Source organism: Lonchura striata, chromosome 6, assembly GCF_046129695.1.
Source record: "Lonchura striata isolate bLonStr1 chromosome 6, bLonStr1.mat, whole genome shotgun sequence".
NCBI lineage: Eukaryota > Metazoa > Chordata > Aves > Passeriformes > Estrildidae > Lonchura > Lonchura striata.
Window position 1 is genome coordinate 33471101 of NC_134608.1, and position 15591 is coordinate 33486691.

Below are 15591 nucleotides of genomic sequence, written 5' to 3' on the forward strand. Positions count from 1 at the left end.
GCATATTGACATTTCTGTGCAGTTTTATGAAGTCACCTGTCAAATAAGGCCTATACATACAATACCACATACTAGTGAATTACTGTAAAATTATTATAATGGATTCCCAATAAACCTGACATCTGGATGGTACTTCTCATTTTAACAGAACATTCCAGCTTTCATTATCCAAGTGACCAATATTCAACTAACCAATATGTATTCCTGAAAGTCTTTTGCAAATTAAGCATATTGTCAAGGTCATGTAAAGCTGGAACTTAAACAGCCTGTTAAGCCAAGCAACAGGGAAAACAGGGAACTCTAAACTAATTTAATCTGGTCCATTCATTCTCGCACAGAAAAGTAGCCACAGAACCTTAAAGGAATTAAATCTATACTTCCTGTTCTCAGACTTAATACCAAGGACAAAAGCTAACATAGTATTTTGGAAGTCAAAGGCCTTGGAGGTGGAGGGGAAAGTAGGGGCAAGAGAGGGAGAAAGCAGCGTATTGTCTCATCCCATTACCTCAGCATTATGTGTACATAATATATCTATGATAGAAATGTTTACTAATAGCAGGGGAAAAAATAAAAAAGACTTCCCACTCCAGACTTCACTGAAAGAAGAAAGCTGACAGCCAGCCCCTCCTCACAGAGATGGCCTATTTGATGACAGGCACTTTGGCAATGTAAGAGGAGGTCACCCTTTCATCATGTTAACTCTTCCCCTCCCAGATCTCATATATAACTTGTCTCAAGTCTTCAAGAAACTTGAATCAAATTAATTAATACATCTCTCAAAGCAGGTTAACTACGGCTATGAGCAGAGCTCGACCTAGAACGAGATTTTCTTTTAGAAGACGAGGGAGAAGGGGAAGAAGCTATCAAGCTGGAGCGGTGGCTTTTGTGGGAGTAACTCTTTTTAGGAGTACGACTGCGAGAACGAGAGCGGGATCGAGAGCGAGATCGGGATCGAGAGCGAGACCTGGACCTGGACCGGGACCTTGACCTGGACCGGGACCGGCTGTCCGATCTGGAAGATCCTGTAGACCTGGACCTGCTGCGAGATCTTGAGTAACTCCTTGATCGAGATCTGCTTCTAGAAAAACATAATTAAAAGCTGTAGTCTCAGCTCTTACTAAATTTAAAACAATCATGTAAAATTCTCAACTACTTTCTATGCATAGCACATCCATCTGAACATCTGAAAGCGCAATTCACGGCATTCAGTCATTTTACAGTGCTGCTAGATTTCTGCTATGCTCCGTCATGACAATAACTTCTTAGGTGAAGGCCATCAAGAACTGCTGGCCTTGACATTCTCTGCTAGTGTGGCAAAATATGCACTGCCTAAGAAAAGATGCCACTCCCCAGATCCTGACAGGAAGAGAGAAATCAAATTTTAGGCAGAGGAGTCTCTATCAAAGAACTCTTTGCATATGCCTTGCCTTTAATTTATCAAGACAAATACAGAAATGGAACTTTATACTTGTGGTGCTTATTCTCTCTAGAAATGCCATGCAAACGAGTTTCTTTCAAGAGGCTAAGAAAGTCTCTAAAGGTGTGGAGCACACTTTAAGGCCTTAGAGTTTTAATACCTTCTAGTAATGCATCCCTTTTTTTCAAAGAGCTGCAGCCAACAGGCTTTTTAAATGATTGAACAGCAGAACTGCTTAGAATAATGCAAGCAAGCTAACTGATTTTCTTTTATTCTCATTAACAAGTTGTCATTCACAACTATTTGGGAAATATTTCACAGGGCTGTCAAACAGCTTTCCATCCAATTAAACATTTTTAATACCAAAATTCGTGTTTCTTTATAATACCGCATTTTGTCTTTAAAAAAAATAATCTTTAGTCTCATCCAGAAGTGTTCTATTTACCCTGTTTCAGCAAGTTAGTTCTTATCTTAATCTGTTTACACTACTAAAAAGTGGTTCTGTGCAGTGACATTTAGCTTGGGGCCAAAAAAACTACATAATCAAACTTTGGCATCAATACAACCCAAATCCATGTCCTCAGCAGAATTTTATCATGTCAGGTGACATACCTATGCCTTCTGTGGTCTTCAGTCAGTTTAATTCTGCGTCCATTCAGCTCAGTGCCATCCAGTTTTTCCAGTGCACTCTTCATGTCACTGTAAGATGCAAACTCCACAACCCTGTATACCATAATGAAATGAAAGTTTCAGAACAACAAAAAAAGTAGGGAAAGCAGGTCTGGCCCTTTTTAATCTGCCAATTCACAGCTTTCTGTTTCATCTTCTGAAAGCTAGTTTTTAACGTGGTTAATAAGAAAATATGACAGCACAGTCCTAGCTATCCATACTTCTCACATCTTCTTAAATAATACCAGAACTGCCATCTACAAGGAGATGAAGAAAATGCAGGAAGATACAAAAATCTGCATCAGCTGAGGAAACATCTTTCAGTCCTCCACTAAACTGCATTCCAAAGCTGTCCGTGGAACAAAACAAGTCTGCAGACTCTTCTGCCCTATTTAAGAATTTCAACAATGAATAGACAAGTCCAGCCTTGGTGGTTTTTTAAATTTGAACTCAAAATGGTCTAAGTTGCATTTGTTTGCAGTGGCCCGAGAGCAGTTCTGCCAGCACAGACACTCTATTCACACTTCCTTCTCTCCTGCTTTGTTGTGCAAAGTTTTTGTAGTCTGCAGAACTGAGAAGTGAGACTAGGCAGGTAGGTATTCCCCATGGAAGTTGGTTATGTTCATTTCCCATGACTTTGACTGCTGAACTACTGTATAGCAGCCACACACAGGAGGTGTTTTTAGCCTCAGGCCTCAGATCATAAATGACTATATAAAAATAAGACAGCAGGTCTTAAAATTTAAAAGGAGTTCTCCCTTCCTTTTCTGCTTTCATACATTGTTTTCATGATAAAGAATAGAGACAGAGTTCAATACTGAACTCCTAGTGACAGTTTTTGTTTTGGATCGTTTTGGTTCTTGAACTGGAGAAATTTCAGCATCTAAGCCACCCCATAGATTTATATTTTACTTCTGTATTAGAAGAAACATCATGCCCTTAACAGCTTCAGCTATCATATCTCACAAAGACCCAAATGAACTTACCCTTCATTCCTGTTGTTTCTGTGTGCATCCACATAGGTGACCTCCCCTGCCTTTCTCATGACATCTTTCAAGTCCTACAGCAAAAGTTAACATTTTAGTTTGAACAGGACACAAAGCAGGTGGCAGAATACTTCCCTAAAACTTTCCCTGCTGAAACTGCTTAATGCTTTTTATTTCTATATTTCAAATTATACATATAATTTAGAAAAAAGTTTCTGAAACAGCTTATGTAATAGCAGCTGCATATAGAAAGGATCCATCATTTTACAGCTGCAGTGAATAAAACTCTGCTTTCAAGATAATCCTACATCCCAAAACCAGCTGTTATGAAAATACAATGCAATACATAAAATACCAACATGTCCCCTGAAATAAGAACTGAGAAGGGCAACAGTTTTAAATGCAGATTTTCGTAACTAACACCCCAGTTAAATGACATTCCAATAAATGTAGACAAATTCAACCTTTATGCTCACCTCCCCCAGCTTCAAAGCAGAATTAAAAGCAAAAAGGTGTAACTACAATGTCATTTAAATTTTACAAAGGAATTTTTTAAAGTTTCATTTGAGTATCCGTCACGCTGTCTTAAACTTAACAGAGGCTAAATGTGGACAAGTAAAATTACTTGCTTAGCAATAGGAGAAAGCACAAACAAATAATGCAAAGGGTCACTAAAAAGCTAAACATTTGTCTAAGTTAAGGCAGCACTTTTACCCAACAGTATCTGGTATTTTATAATCCCACACTACTTACCGCAGCACACCACAAGTGGCAGGTGATATAAGAAGGTACCTTAAGCAAAGAGCTGCTTGTCCAATACCTAGCTGGCCAAGAGGAACTCTCTTACATGAGAAAGGCAGTGATGGCTCATAGCAATATGCTTCACGGAGGTACCAGAGGCCCTGAAAGCACTGGACATAGTCTCCAGTCTCCAGAAGTGGCTAAAGAACCCGAGGATGATCTGTGCTAGCCAATCGAGATCAAACCCAGGCAAACCAAGATCTAGACTGCCAAAAAACAGGAGTGTCATAGGAACCAAAAGGAAAATTCAGAACAGGCCAAACCCTAGAATTTCAGCCACTAGAAAACCCCCAAATCTTTGGTTCTTTTTCCTCCACACAAGAAAAATGAAGGTTAACCAAATCAAGGTTGTTAGAAGAGGTTCAAAATGCACTTGGTTAGAATTAGAAATATGCTTAAGGAACAAAAGACTACAAAACAAAAAGCCAAGAAAAAACTTTAGAACATTTGCCACAAAATATAAAAAAGCTTAGTTTTATCTAGTATTGCGATTGAACAGTTTTATGTTTGAAACTGGCATATGGAAAGTAGTATTTTCCTTGTTTCACAGATCTTAATATAAAGAAACCCTAATAAGAAATGAAAATTGGTCCCTATTAGTACCATTAAAAACTACTTCAAATCACCTCAATTTAGAGATGATGGACAAAATTTTGGCTCTGCTCAAGTCAATGAGAATTTAACCAGACCAGGACTGGTAAGTCAAAAGGAAGTTAGAAAATGTTAATCTACATATTTCCCAAATCAGTAACTTTAGGCTTTAAGATTGAGGCTCCTACAATCTTGCCACACTATATTCTGAATCCTAAGAAACATTAACATGAAATATCATTTGTAACTGCAATGTCAACATGATTAAGATGCCAACATTATTTCTTAAAAGAGAGGAAGTGTGCATGTGTTATAAAAGCTCAACATTCTGTTATTAGGGGAATATTTTAAAGTTACTTGGTATTACCTAACCAGTGGAACAATCAAATTTTATCTTAAATTTACTGTTTCAGGTCACCTTAAATAGCACAAGAAAACCCTGCTGTCCTTAGCAGCACAGAGACATAAGGTATAGGACAACCGTAAATAGGAAAATACATCTTGATGTAACACAGTCCTACTTTTCTCAACAACTTGAAAATTTGATACTGGGACACTGATGAGAGTGGTTGGAAAGCTCTGAACATGCAGAAATACATGTTTGCTAAAAGAAGGGAGAGTTCTAACAGTTTGTCTACTCTAAGAGATAGGATTATTTATTAACGATATAGTCAACAATCTGAGGAAACTGATCTGAATATAAATTTTTCTGGCTTTTTCTATGTTTAAATATCTAAACACAGTAACTTTTAAGGGAGATAGATGTTCTCAAAGTAGGGGGATCTGGACACACCAAAGATTAAATTCTGTGTGCAAGTTTAAAAGCAAGGTTCCATAATGAGTGTGCCTCCTAGCAAGGATTAGAAGGGAAGAATAACGGCACTACTGTTAATGGATTAGCTATTTTATGCGTTACAAGTAGCATAGTTAGAAGTTAAAACACTATCGTCAGTACCAAAGCAGTACAACTTGAAAAGTAAATGCAGCTTGCGTATGGTTGTTACCTTCAAATTATGTCTATTTAGGCAGGTATCGAAAAGTCTCTTATGATAACTTATCATATATTTAAGAGACATTAAAACATTTAAATAGAATACTAGATGATTTGCCAGTATGAAATCTGATTTGGGTGGGCTTCAGATTAAAATGTAAGTAAACACATAAAGCCATTATAAATATTCACAAGAAAGTTACAAAAATGTTAATCTTTTTTCAAGTTATGCACTTAACAGTTACTAAGCAGCAAAATAGGATTTATTTTCCTTAACACTCCATTATAGCTTACTTCTCTGCTCCCTACTGCTGTTTCCAAGTGACAATCTCTCCATATATGTAACTGTGTAGCAAACCCAGAAGATATTTCAATTAAATCTAGTTGATTATCACATCAACTCAGCTGGTTTTCTTTAGTTATTCAATAATTAACACAACTGTACTGTTACAAACCCTTTGAACCTGTCATGCAGAAGATAAACGGTTGAACTCAGTTTATCTGCGTGGATTGCACCCAACTCTTACGAAACCCATCAGCAGAGCTCCAGGCAATCCAAGAAGCCTCCTTGTGGGGAAGTAGCTCCAAGACCAAGGCTTTGAACATTCAACATGTTCTACTGCATCTTTCAGGACTTTAATCAAAATCTCTTTATTCAAAGAATATATATGTTAATGAACAAGACTAAACTCCACTATGCACTCACCTTTTGTAAATAGCATCTGTTGTTATGTCTTTACAAAGTGAACTTTCTACTGTATACTACACAGAACACAGCTAAAAGAATTGACTACATGGCTATTATGTTAAAAGCCAGCTTAATATTAGCAAAACATTAGCAAAAGGTGAAAAAAAAACAAGAAAAAAAAGGAAAGGTGGTAAGAAAGCTTCAAATGACAAATACTGAAAATTTGGGTTTGAAAAAAAAACAAACATCTACAATAAGCATACTTGACGCAGTAGCTCTCTTAAAATTCCCTCTATTAATGATGGAATTCTCAATCATTAACTGGAGTCACAAAAATATTTTGCAAAACATAAAATTATAAATTTCAATCAAAACAAAGGCATGCACTTCCAGGTGTAACAATAAAAAAAGATGACATTGTTTCTAAAACATTGAAACATGGCATTAAGTCAAACTATCTAGAGTCTTCCAAAGTTTTATCAGTTGGCAAACAGAATTAAGAATCAGTTCCCAACTACCAAATCTAGTTACAGAACTATTTGCACAGCTTTGAAACAAAAGACTTCTATAAGTGCTTGAATGCTAATTTTTAGCAATCCCTGAAGCTTTTTGCTTATTTTTTGTTCACATTAAATATTTATGATGGCTTTATTAAGAAATTAGACTGAACGCAGTCTACTTACAGAGTAGTAAAATAAGGTGTAAAAAAGAGAAGGTAAGATGCTAACTCACCTGCCAGCTGATACGGGATGAAAGGTTTTCAACAATGATCCTGTGTTCAGTACGAACAGGAGGCCCATACCGGCTGGAAGAATTCAAAGGGGGGAAAAAAAAAAAGAAAAAAATTCTCCAGTGTAAGGAATTTAAAACTTAAGAAATCTGACATTTTCTACAGTTTGCTGAAAGATTTAATTTCAGACTTGATTCTTTTTAGTTAAGGGTGTAATAGTTTTTTTCAGAACACCCAGATCTTCTAAGTATTTAAACAAGAGGACCCAGAGTCATAAAACTGGCAGGATGACTCTCATTTTCCATTATTGCAAAACTCTTCTTGTCTAGCACTGGCAGTCTGACATCATGAACATGATTACAACAGATACCCATGACCTTCAATCAAGCAAACTTGCTACTTTGAAAGTCCACTTTTAGCCTGGACCTCGGACCAATTGTACCACACCAAGGTTACTGCCACTAAAGTAAAACCAAATCTAATTAACATGCTTGCTTATGCAAATTAGATGTTCAAGACATTGGTTTGTAACCGGCAGCAATTCTGACTTTGCAACAAATGTGAACGTTTATGCCCCATGTATCTTCGTCTTTCTTCCAAACTCTAATCTGCATAGGCCACAGCTATGTATGTTTCTACAGAGTAAATTCTTCCACAGCTATTTCTTTCACACAGATAGATATAAAATAAAAAGATGTAATGTGTACTTGTCTGGCAGAATACCTGCAAATCTGCAGAACTTTCACTGCACGTTGTCACAAGGTTCACTACTGGCTCTGATCACTGCAAAGTGAACAACCCCACAAATACTGTATGTCCTCTAGAGGTATTCTAGAAGTATTCCAGAGATGAGCCGTGTCCTGGTTTTCACATTCCTTTGCTGGAGAGAGACTCTCCTGCTTGGTTAGCAAACCTAGTCAACTGGTATTTACTAACAAGTGCAGAAGTGTTTATCTTGTGCCCTAGCACTGCTCCTTTCTAGGCTGTGCTGAAAATAAGCATTTTGGTAACCATACAACTGGAAATGTGAAAACACCCTTATACAGCAAATACCTTGAATTACTGCTCTATAATATCCTACTTATCATGTAAGCTCAGTTTGGTGACAAAAGCCACAACAGAGAAGCTCTGCATTTTTCCTGACTTAGTGTTAAAATCAGCCAATCCAACTGCAGCAATACTCCTTCACATCATTTACATGACAGTAGGAATCAAGACCAGCATAGTGCCTACAATATGGCAAAGGCACATTTCATAATAGGTTTGTGAACCTCTCCAATACAGTTAAACTGCTTTAAAATCCCCACTCTCCTCAGCCTGGGAAGGCAAGTAATCGTAATGAACCTGCAAGGTTTGAGGTATTTCATGAAACTATACAGGGAAACAGAGCTGGATCCCTAAATCACAAAAAGAAAACTCGTTTTTTTGTTACTGGAAGAGGAAAAGGACAGAGAGCCCAGACCACCTACCTAGATCCACTCTGAGACTGATAATAACTGAAGCGCTGGGAGAATCTTCCCCTTCCTCTTCGGGCTCGAGCATGTTCAATGGTGACCCTTATGACAGGAACAAAACAAACCAAGCATAAACATAAAAAAATTAAAACAACAAACTTTAAGTATTTGACATTGACTTTTATTTTCCCAACTGGAAGCAAATGTGCACAAACAAGAATTATCTTGCCCTTGCAAGCAATGATTTATAACACAAGCACTGGCATTTCTTAAAGAGCCAGACAAGTGTTTTTTCTCATTGGACTCCCCTGGATTTTCATTAAAATTGTCATGAGTCTGTAATTCAGACAAACATTGAATTTGCTCAACCAGAGCCCAAATGTACTCAGCGAGAAAAAAGAATACTAAAATAACTAACAACAACCTAATGACCTAAAATACAGCTTCCATAATCACAACAAAAATTACTGCAACATTCAATGACTATAGTCCACTTTGCTGCAAACTGAAGGGCAACGATCCAGAGGATAGCAAGCTATCATCAGCTTATTTTCTGTTCGATAGACAGATAAATATTAAGTAAGTTCAATTCATTCTTACTAATATTCCTAATGAGAAGATCCTGAATTACCTTTGAAAGAGAATTAAGTGCAAGTAGAGAAAATGGTCAACCCTGCTCCAAACTACTCCTCCTCCAGTCCCAAACTAATCTTTGCCTTAAACAAGACTGGATCCCAATGAATGTCTTCAAAGTAGGTATATCCCACCACAGAACCACAGGAAATGGGTGTCATGAGCACAAGATGCACTGCATTTTGATGCAAGGCAATTTTTCTATTCTTAAGGGAAATTATGGTATCACACTTACCTTTCATCACACAGCTCTTTACCATTTAGTTCATAAATTGCATCATCAGCATCCCTGTGGTCTTCAAATTCCTAAAAATTGGAATAAAAAATGTATTTTCCCTTACAGTATATGCCAATACTAATTAACATGCTTTCTTTATAAATTTTACATTTCTACAGCAAGTATCACCAAGAACTTTGAATAAGGAGGCTAGTTCCTAGTACATTTATGACAGAAAAGCCAAGATGTTCATATTCATGTTAATTTCTTCTCCCTCCATATCACAAACTCTTTTCACCTCCCCAGTTGTTTCAGTATAACTTATTTGCAGGACCTACTAATTAAATTACCTGGTTTGCTAGGAAATACCTAAAAAACTTTTGGGGAGAGGTGGGGGAAATCACTTCAAGGCATATAATTTAAAACACAGCTCCACATACAGGACAATGGAATATAAGAGCATAAGCTGATCAAATGCAGGAGAGTTGTGCACTCCCAAAACTCTCTTAAGTTCTTACTGAACCAGCAAAGAAAGAGTGAACCAGAAAAAAATGCCCTCCCTAATTTTTTTCTGAGTGAATTCAGTTCACTAGCTGGGCAAAAAGATGCCCATGTAAGAAGAGTATGAAACATAAGCCGTTCTTCAGCGCTGGCCACCTGCGGGTCCAGATCAGCTATAACGAGCATAATTCCATTTACTGCTGAAATGGAATCTGTCACTTCGCTTTTGGCAAAAACGCTGCTTTAGTCAGCCCGAGTAGCCTCTGCCCACTATCCAGCCCACTGGTTCTTGGCAAAGCTGCTTGTACAGCTCTGCAGGAAACTAGGTCAAGAAACCTACCCAGAAGAAAAACAGCACACTTTCTGCAGGAGGTGGGGGTCAAAAGGTGTTACTTTTCAGCCAGATCAGCTTCCCAGGTAGGTTCGTTATACGTGGCTGGACAATTGCAGCAACACCATGAGAGGCAAGGGGACAAAGGAAAGAAATGAAGCAGAGAGAACAAGCAGCTGGGCAGGGACTGCTGGCAGCAACAGTGCAGATGGAGAGAAAAAATTGTGGAACTGCAGCTTGCAAGGAATGAACAGAGAAGATTCTCAAGCTGAAGTGTTTGCATAACTATAAACTGCTTTTAGAAGCAATACTGGCTTAAGCAATCTTCCTCCTTTCTGCACTGAAATTTGCTTCACTACCAAGTGAAACATCACACATCCTTGCATGATGATGGAAAGATTATCTTAAGATATCATTTAGGTTCACCATTTAAAAATCTCAATAGTTGGCAACTACAAGTCCCATTATGTCAACTACTTTCTAACAAACTGAACATCTGCAAGTCTATCTAGCTTTATGATTTGAAGTCTGAAAAACACTATGCCCTGAAAGCTACAAAATTTAAGTAAATATAATTAGTTTCAAGATTAAGCAATGATTTCAATCAATCACAACAAAACATGCTTTTAATACTATAACAATGTTCACTTGGTTTTGTAATATGTTTTATAAATACAAGTCTTAAATAAGAGAAAATAAAGATTAACTGACAGCACATAGCCAGTAAAGTGTTATGAAGGATAATGCCATTCCGTGTGTTTATAAATGATGTGGATGACAGGATCAAGGGCAGCATCACCAGTTTTCTGTCTGACACCGAAGTGGGAGGAGAAATAAGATATACCAGAATGAAAATCTATCCCACATAAAGACCTTGATAAACTGAAAGATTAAGCAAACAAGGACCAGAAGTCTTCATGAAAGATAAAAACATGAAGTGCTGCAGGTGGCATAAGACAATCCTCAGCAGCAGAATGTGCTGGGGGCAGAGTGGCTGGAGTGCAGCTCTGCTGAAAAGGACATGGAAATCCTCGTGGAAAGTCAGCTAAGAGTGAGTCAGCAGCGTGGCCTTGCTGCAATGACAGCAAATCGCATCCTGGGCTGCATCCGTAGGAGTACAATCAGCAGACCAAGGGGTGCTATTATTCCACCCTACTTGGCATTCATTAGGCCACACCTGGAACACTGTGTCCAGTTTTGGTCTCTCCAGCTCATAAAATACATTGAAATATTGGACTGAGACTAGCAGAGGGCAACCAAAATTCATCAGGAGGTTTGATAACAAAGGAACGTTGAGAAAGCTGTGTTTGTCCAGCAGGAAGAAAAGGCAGCTTCAAGGGAATACAGTCAGCTTTCCAAAATCTAGAACAGTTACACAAACAATGGAAGTGATTTCTGATATGGGTGCACAATGGTGGGATGACAAGTATGGCAGGGAAAGTTGTTTAGTTGCAAAGAGAAAAAAATTTATCCTGACAACAATTACATTTTTTAGATAAATTTATGAGACAATTATTCAAGTTATTAGTGATCTTTGAAAAGAAAATGGTTCCACTAGGAAGTAGAAAGGAGGGAGGACTGACGGACTCGCTTACAAGAGTTGAACAGAAGTTGTTCCTGAATGAGTCAACCGTCCTGTCCAAGAAGAGAAGAGGAACACTCAAGGAAAGGGGACTGAGAAATAGCAGCAATTGGAAAGGGCACTCTAACTCAGGCCCGTGTCTAAATCATTTAGCCATTTACCTATGGACTTTCAAGAAACAGGTATTTACCTGCTGGCAGTCAGCAAGAAGCAGTTCATAATGCAGGGGAACCAGAAACCACCAAGTGTAGGAGTTAAAGGAGCAATTTTCACATGAAACTAAAGTAGGCAAAGCCTGTCCTTTCTTTTCTTTTCCAAGGGATTGATTTTTCTTCACTCAAGGGATTGATCTTGGCAGAAAGAGCGGCATGTAAGCCTGCCATTATGCAAGGGCAGTATCAGCCTTTCAAGTCTGAACTAAGTGCTGCACAACAGCTAACTCTCAATTCTCATGAGATAATAGTTTAAAAAGAGGCTGATTCTGAATCAATCTGTGAACATGCAAAGCTGCAAAATTTAGACATTTAGGAGCACAGAGCTCAAGAATGCAGTGGTAGTAACTGAGATACAATAAACTGTCAATTTAAGAGTCTGACAGACATATATGTCCTATAAACGTGTACTAATGATTAATATGTTGAACTTCAGCTTCACAAGACTTCAAAGCTGTGCTGCTTGAATCCACCAGCCAGCACCTATTACACCTGCTGCTGTCTTAGCCAACTACTCTGCTTTTATATCAAGCCATTATTTAAGAAATACGACCAAGCAGACTACAAGGGGTGAGAGAGGAGCTGAAGTGGTTCTTATAAACTTTTCTTCCAGGTCAAGACTGCAAAATTTTGTATTGCCATAACAGGGTATTTATACAGTCTTCAGAAACAAGAGGCAAATTTTAAACCCACAGATGACTATGATAAAACAACATATTCAATGTAGCTGCAATATTACCATGATTTTGAACAAAACCTGGCCAAAATGGTAATCTAAAATTATGAAAAGCATTCTGAAATGTTTATTAATATTTTCTATTTCCCACTGCGACTATTATCTTAAACATCTTCCTTCCCTTGACATCATCCTAGCAAGGTTGGTACCTGTAAGCAAGAGCAAGGAAAACAAAGGTGTTTCTTACCACAAACCCAAATCCATTTTTTAGATGGATTTCTCGTATGCGACCATATCCTTTGAAGAACTTCTCTACATCCCGTTCACGAGCACGTGAGCTCAAGTGTCCAACAAAGACACGGCAGCCACTCATCTTAAGGTTGGTGCTAAAAAAGCAAACAGCACCGTTTATCAGATTAACTAACTTAAAATAGGGTGATTAAGATCACTTTTACATCTCAGAAATCTTGGTTAAATAGGATTTGATTTTACTGTCCTCCAAGTATAAATGTTAAAAGCCTGAATCTCTACATCCAGAGAAGGGCTAAAATCCTGTCTTGATGAATTCTAGCAGAACCTACAAAAAACTTTCAGTTTTGTACTTTTTAATAATGAAACTTGAAATCCCAAATCTGTAACTTCAAAGATTTTATTGGGTTAGCAGCTGCTGAAAAAAAAAGAAAGAACAAAATTTGTATGTTAATCATTATAATAACAACAAACAACATAAAACATTTTTAAAACTTTTGGTTTAGCCTAGAATAATTTCTGCAATAAAATTAGCAAACAAAAGATAAAACGGTAGTCATCAAACTATTTTGTTTTCCAGTAAACATAAATCTATATCTATATTTTAACAGTTTATCTGGTTTGGAAGAATTTTGCATTATGAAATTTAAACAATAGCAAAAATTTAAAAAATCTATTTGAGATAGTTTATGTAAAAATCTTTTACCTTAAGGTGTCACTTTTTCAGTTTATGTGGTTTAAAAAAATTTTAAGATCTCATAATTGGAAAATATTAATTATTTGGCTCACTCAATGAGCTTGCTGTCATAGAAAAAAAAAAACAAACAAAGAATTTGAGCCCTAAGGAATGGAAATATGACGTGATCTTGCACTACAATACTGGGCTATAATGCAGACAGAGTAAACAGACAACATGCCATGTTGGCTGTGAAAATAATTTCAGTCAGTTTGAATGCAATATTTTTAATTAACATAATTTGTCTTCTTTGTTAACGTACAGCCACTAGGTTTCTATTGAATACTTTATTTACTCAGACTTACCATGCCATCCGAGAAGTGCCGGAGTTTTGGAAGCTTGGGTACTGGGCTTTTTATGGGGTGAGGGGTTGAACTGCGACAGCACTTACTGAAATTGGCCTCAATCCCCGAACCTCGGAAGAGCCTACGCTGCCCTTTGTAGCCATTCTCTCCTTTGTGCTCACCCGTGCGTTTTGATGGCCACACGGAAATCCAGTTCAGGGGGCTGGTTCAGCTCCCTCGCGGAGTGCTTCCAACACAGGGTTTCCCTGGCGCACCCTTACCACACAACAGCGGCCAGGCCAGCCGTGGGTATTAAGGGAAAGACAGGCCCTCGCAGAGGAAGGCCAGCCTTACGTAACTGTATGCCTTAGAACACGGCAAGAACAGCCGCTCTGGCAAAAGCGCTCATTTTGGGAACAGAGATTTGAAAGATTAAAATGACTGCGTAACTGCTGTTCGATATTTTTAGTTCTAGAAAAATAAAGCGGGGAGAAGAATCACAAAAAGAAATGAAGACGGGGTAGGTGGGTGGAACTGATCACCACTGAACCTGTCAAATATACTGCGAAAGACTTACGAACAACCCATCCGCGCGTTATTTACTCATTATCAGGGAACACAATGGATGCGCGATGTGTATTGACACCTGCGAGGCGCGGAGCTTCAGACGTCGCTCCTACCACAATGAAACCGAGTTCGCTGGCTGATGAGTCGGTAGGTGCGGAAAAGCCCTCGGGAAGCACGGATCCGCAGCAAGCGGCCATTTGCTCCTCCCTCCTTTCGAGAAGCCATGAGGACCCAGGCCTGCGGCCTGCCCAAGGCAGCCGGGCCCTCTTCACGGGCCCGCCGCCATCGCGGCGCCGGCCCACGCAGCGGCGTCTGCCCCTTCGGCTCCTCGAAGCTTTGCGCTCGCCTCCAATCCGCGACGGCTCCTCCCGGCCATCCGCCGGGACCAGCCCTCCCCGCTCGCGGCAGCGATGGATGCCGATGCCCCCCCCCTCCTCCCCCCGGCCGCGGCCCCGCCGAGCGCCCGGGCCTGCGGCGCCGCGCGGCGCCAGCGCGGCCTCCGCCCGCGGCCCCGGGCCTCGGCCCGTTCCCGCCCCACCGCGGGGAACCGCCGCCAGAACCCCGCCGGTGGCTCCCCGCACCCGTCCCGACCCCCTCCCCGCGGCGGAGGGGCGGCCACGCACCGTCGCGGAGCGGCGAGTCCTGCTGGCCGTGAGAGAACCGCTCTGCGGCCGCGGCGACAATGGCTGCCGGCTGCTCCACCGACCGACCGCCGCGCGACCGCCGCGCCTGCGCACAGCCGCCCGCGCGGCCCCGCCCGCAGCGCGCCGCGCGGCACGACGGGAGATGTAGGCGCGGGGGGAAATGGCGGGGAGCTCGGCCAGCGTCCCGCGGGCACCGCCCGCCGCGGGCAGGGACACCCCCGCCGGACCGGGACCCTCGGAGCCCAGTCCTGCCTGGCCTTGCTGCCCTGGGCAGCCTGTTCGGGCTGAGCTGCCTGTGACTCTTTGTCTAAGACATGGCAAAACAGACGGGTAACAGTTCCGCTTCGCAAGTGGAGGGGGAAAGTCACGCGTCCAGAGAATCCGTCTGGAGTGTCGCACTCGGCAGCTCGGTTCTGCCCACAGAGGTGCGTGCCCAGCCCTCAGCGCCATCTTCTCTTGGGCACGAGTGTCGCTGCCTTGGACAGCGCCGCTGTGCTGTTAGTCGCTGACGCCAGGGGGAAGCCTTGGCTGGGGAAAAGCGCCTCGTGAAGGCTCCAGGCCTGTATGGCCGGAGCAGTTTTTCCATGAATAAGCCGCACGCTGCTTTCCTGCTTTATCAGTGTCAGATTGTA

At 40.5% G+C, this 15591-nt stretch overlaps 1 protein-coding gene across 1 annotated transcript; it reads right to left on the bottom strand.

Moving 5' to 3' along the window:
• Positions 1–480: 480 nt before the first annotated feature.
• On the bottom strand, positions 481–15048 carry LOC110474003 (serine/arginine-rich splicing factor 5). Its single transcript, XM_021537051.2, has 8 exons — positions 14939–15048; positions 12727–12865; positions 9196–9266; positions 8343–8429; positions 6876–6948; positions 3073–3146; positions 2030–2140; positions 481–1078 (listed from the first exon to the last, which is right to left on the bottom strand). The coding sequence occupies exons 2-8, from the start codon at positions 12850–12852 to the stop codon at positions 787–789; spliced, it is 834 nt and encodes a 277-aa protein (XP_021392726.1). The 5' UTR covers positions 12853–12865; positions 14939–15048; the 3' UTR covers positions 481–786.
• Positions 15049–15591: the final 543 nt, after the last annotated feature.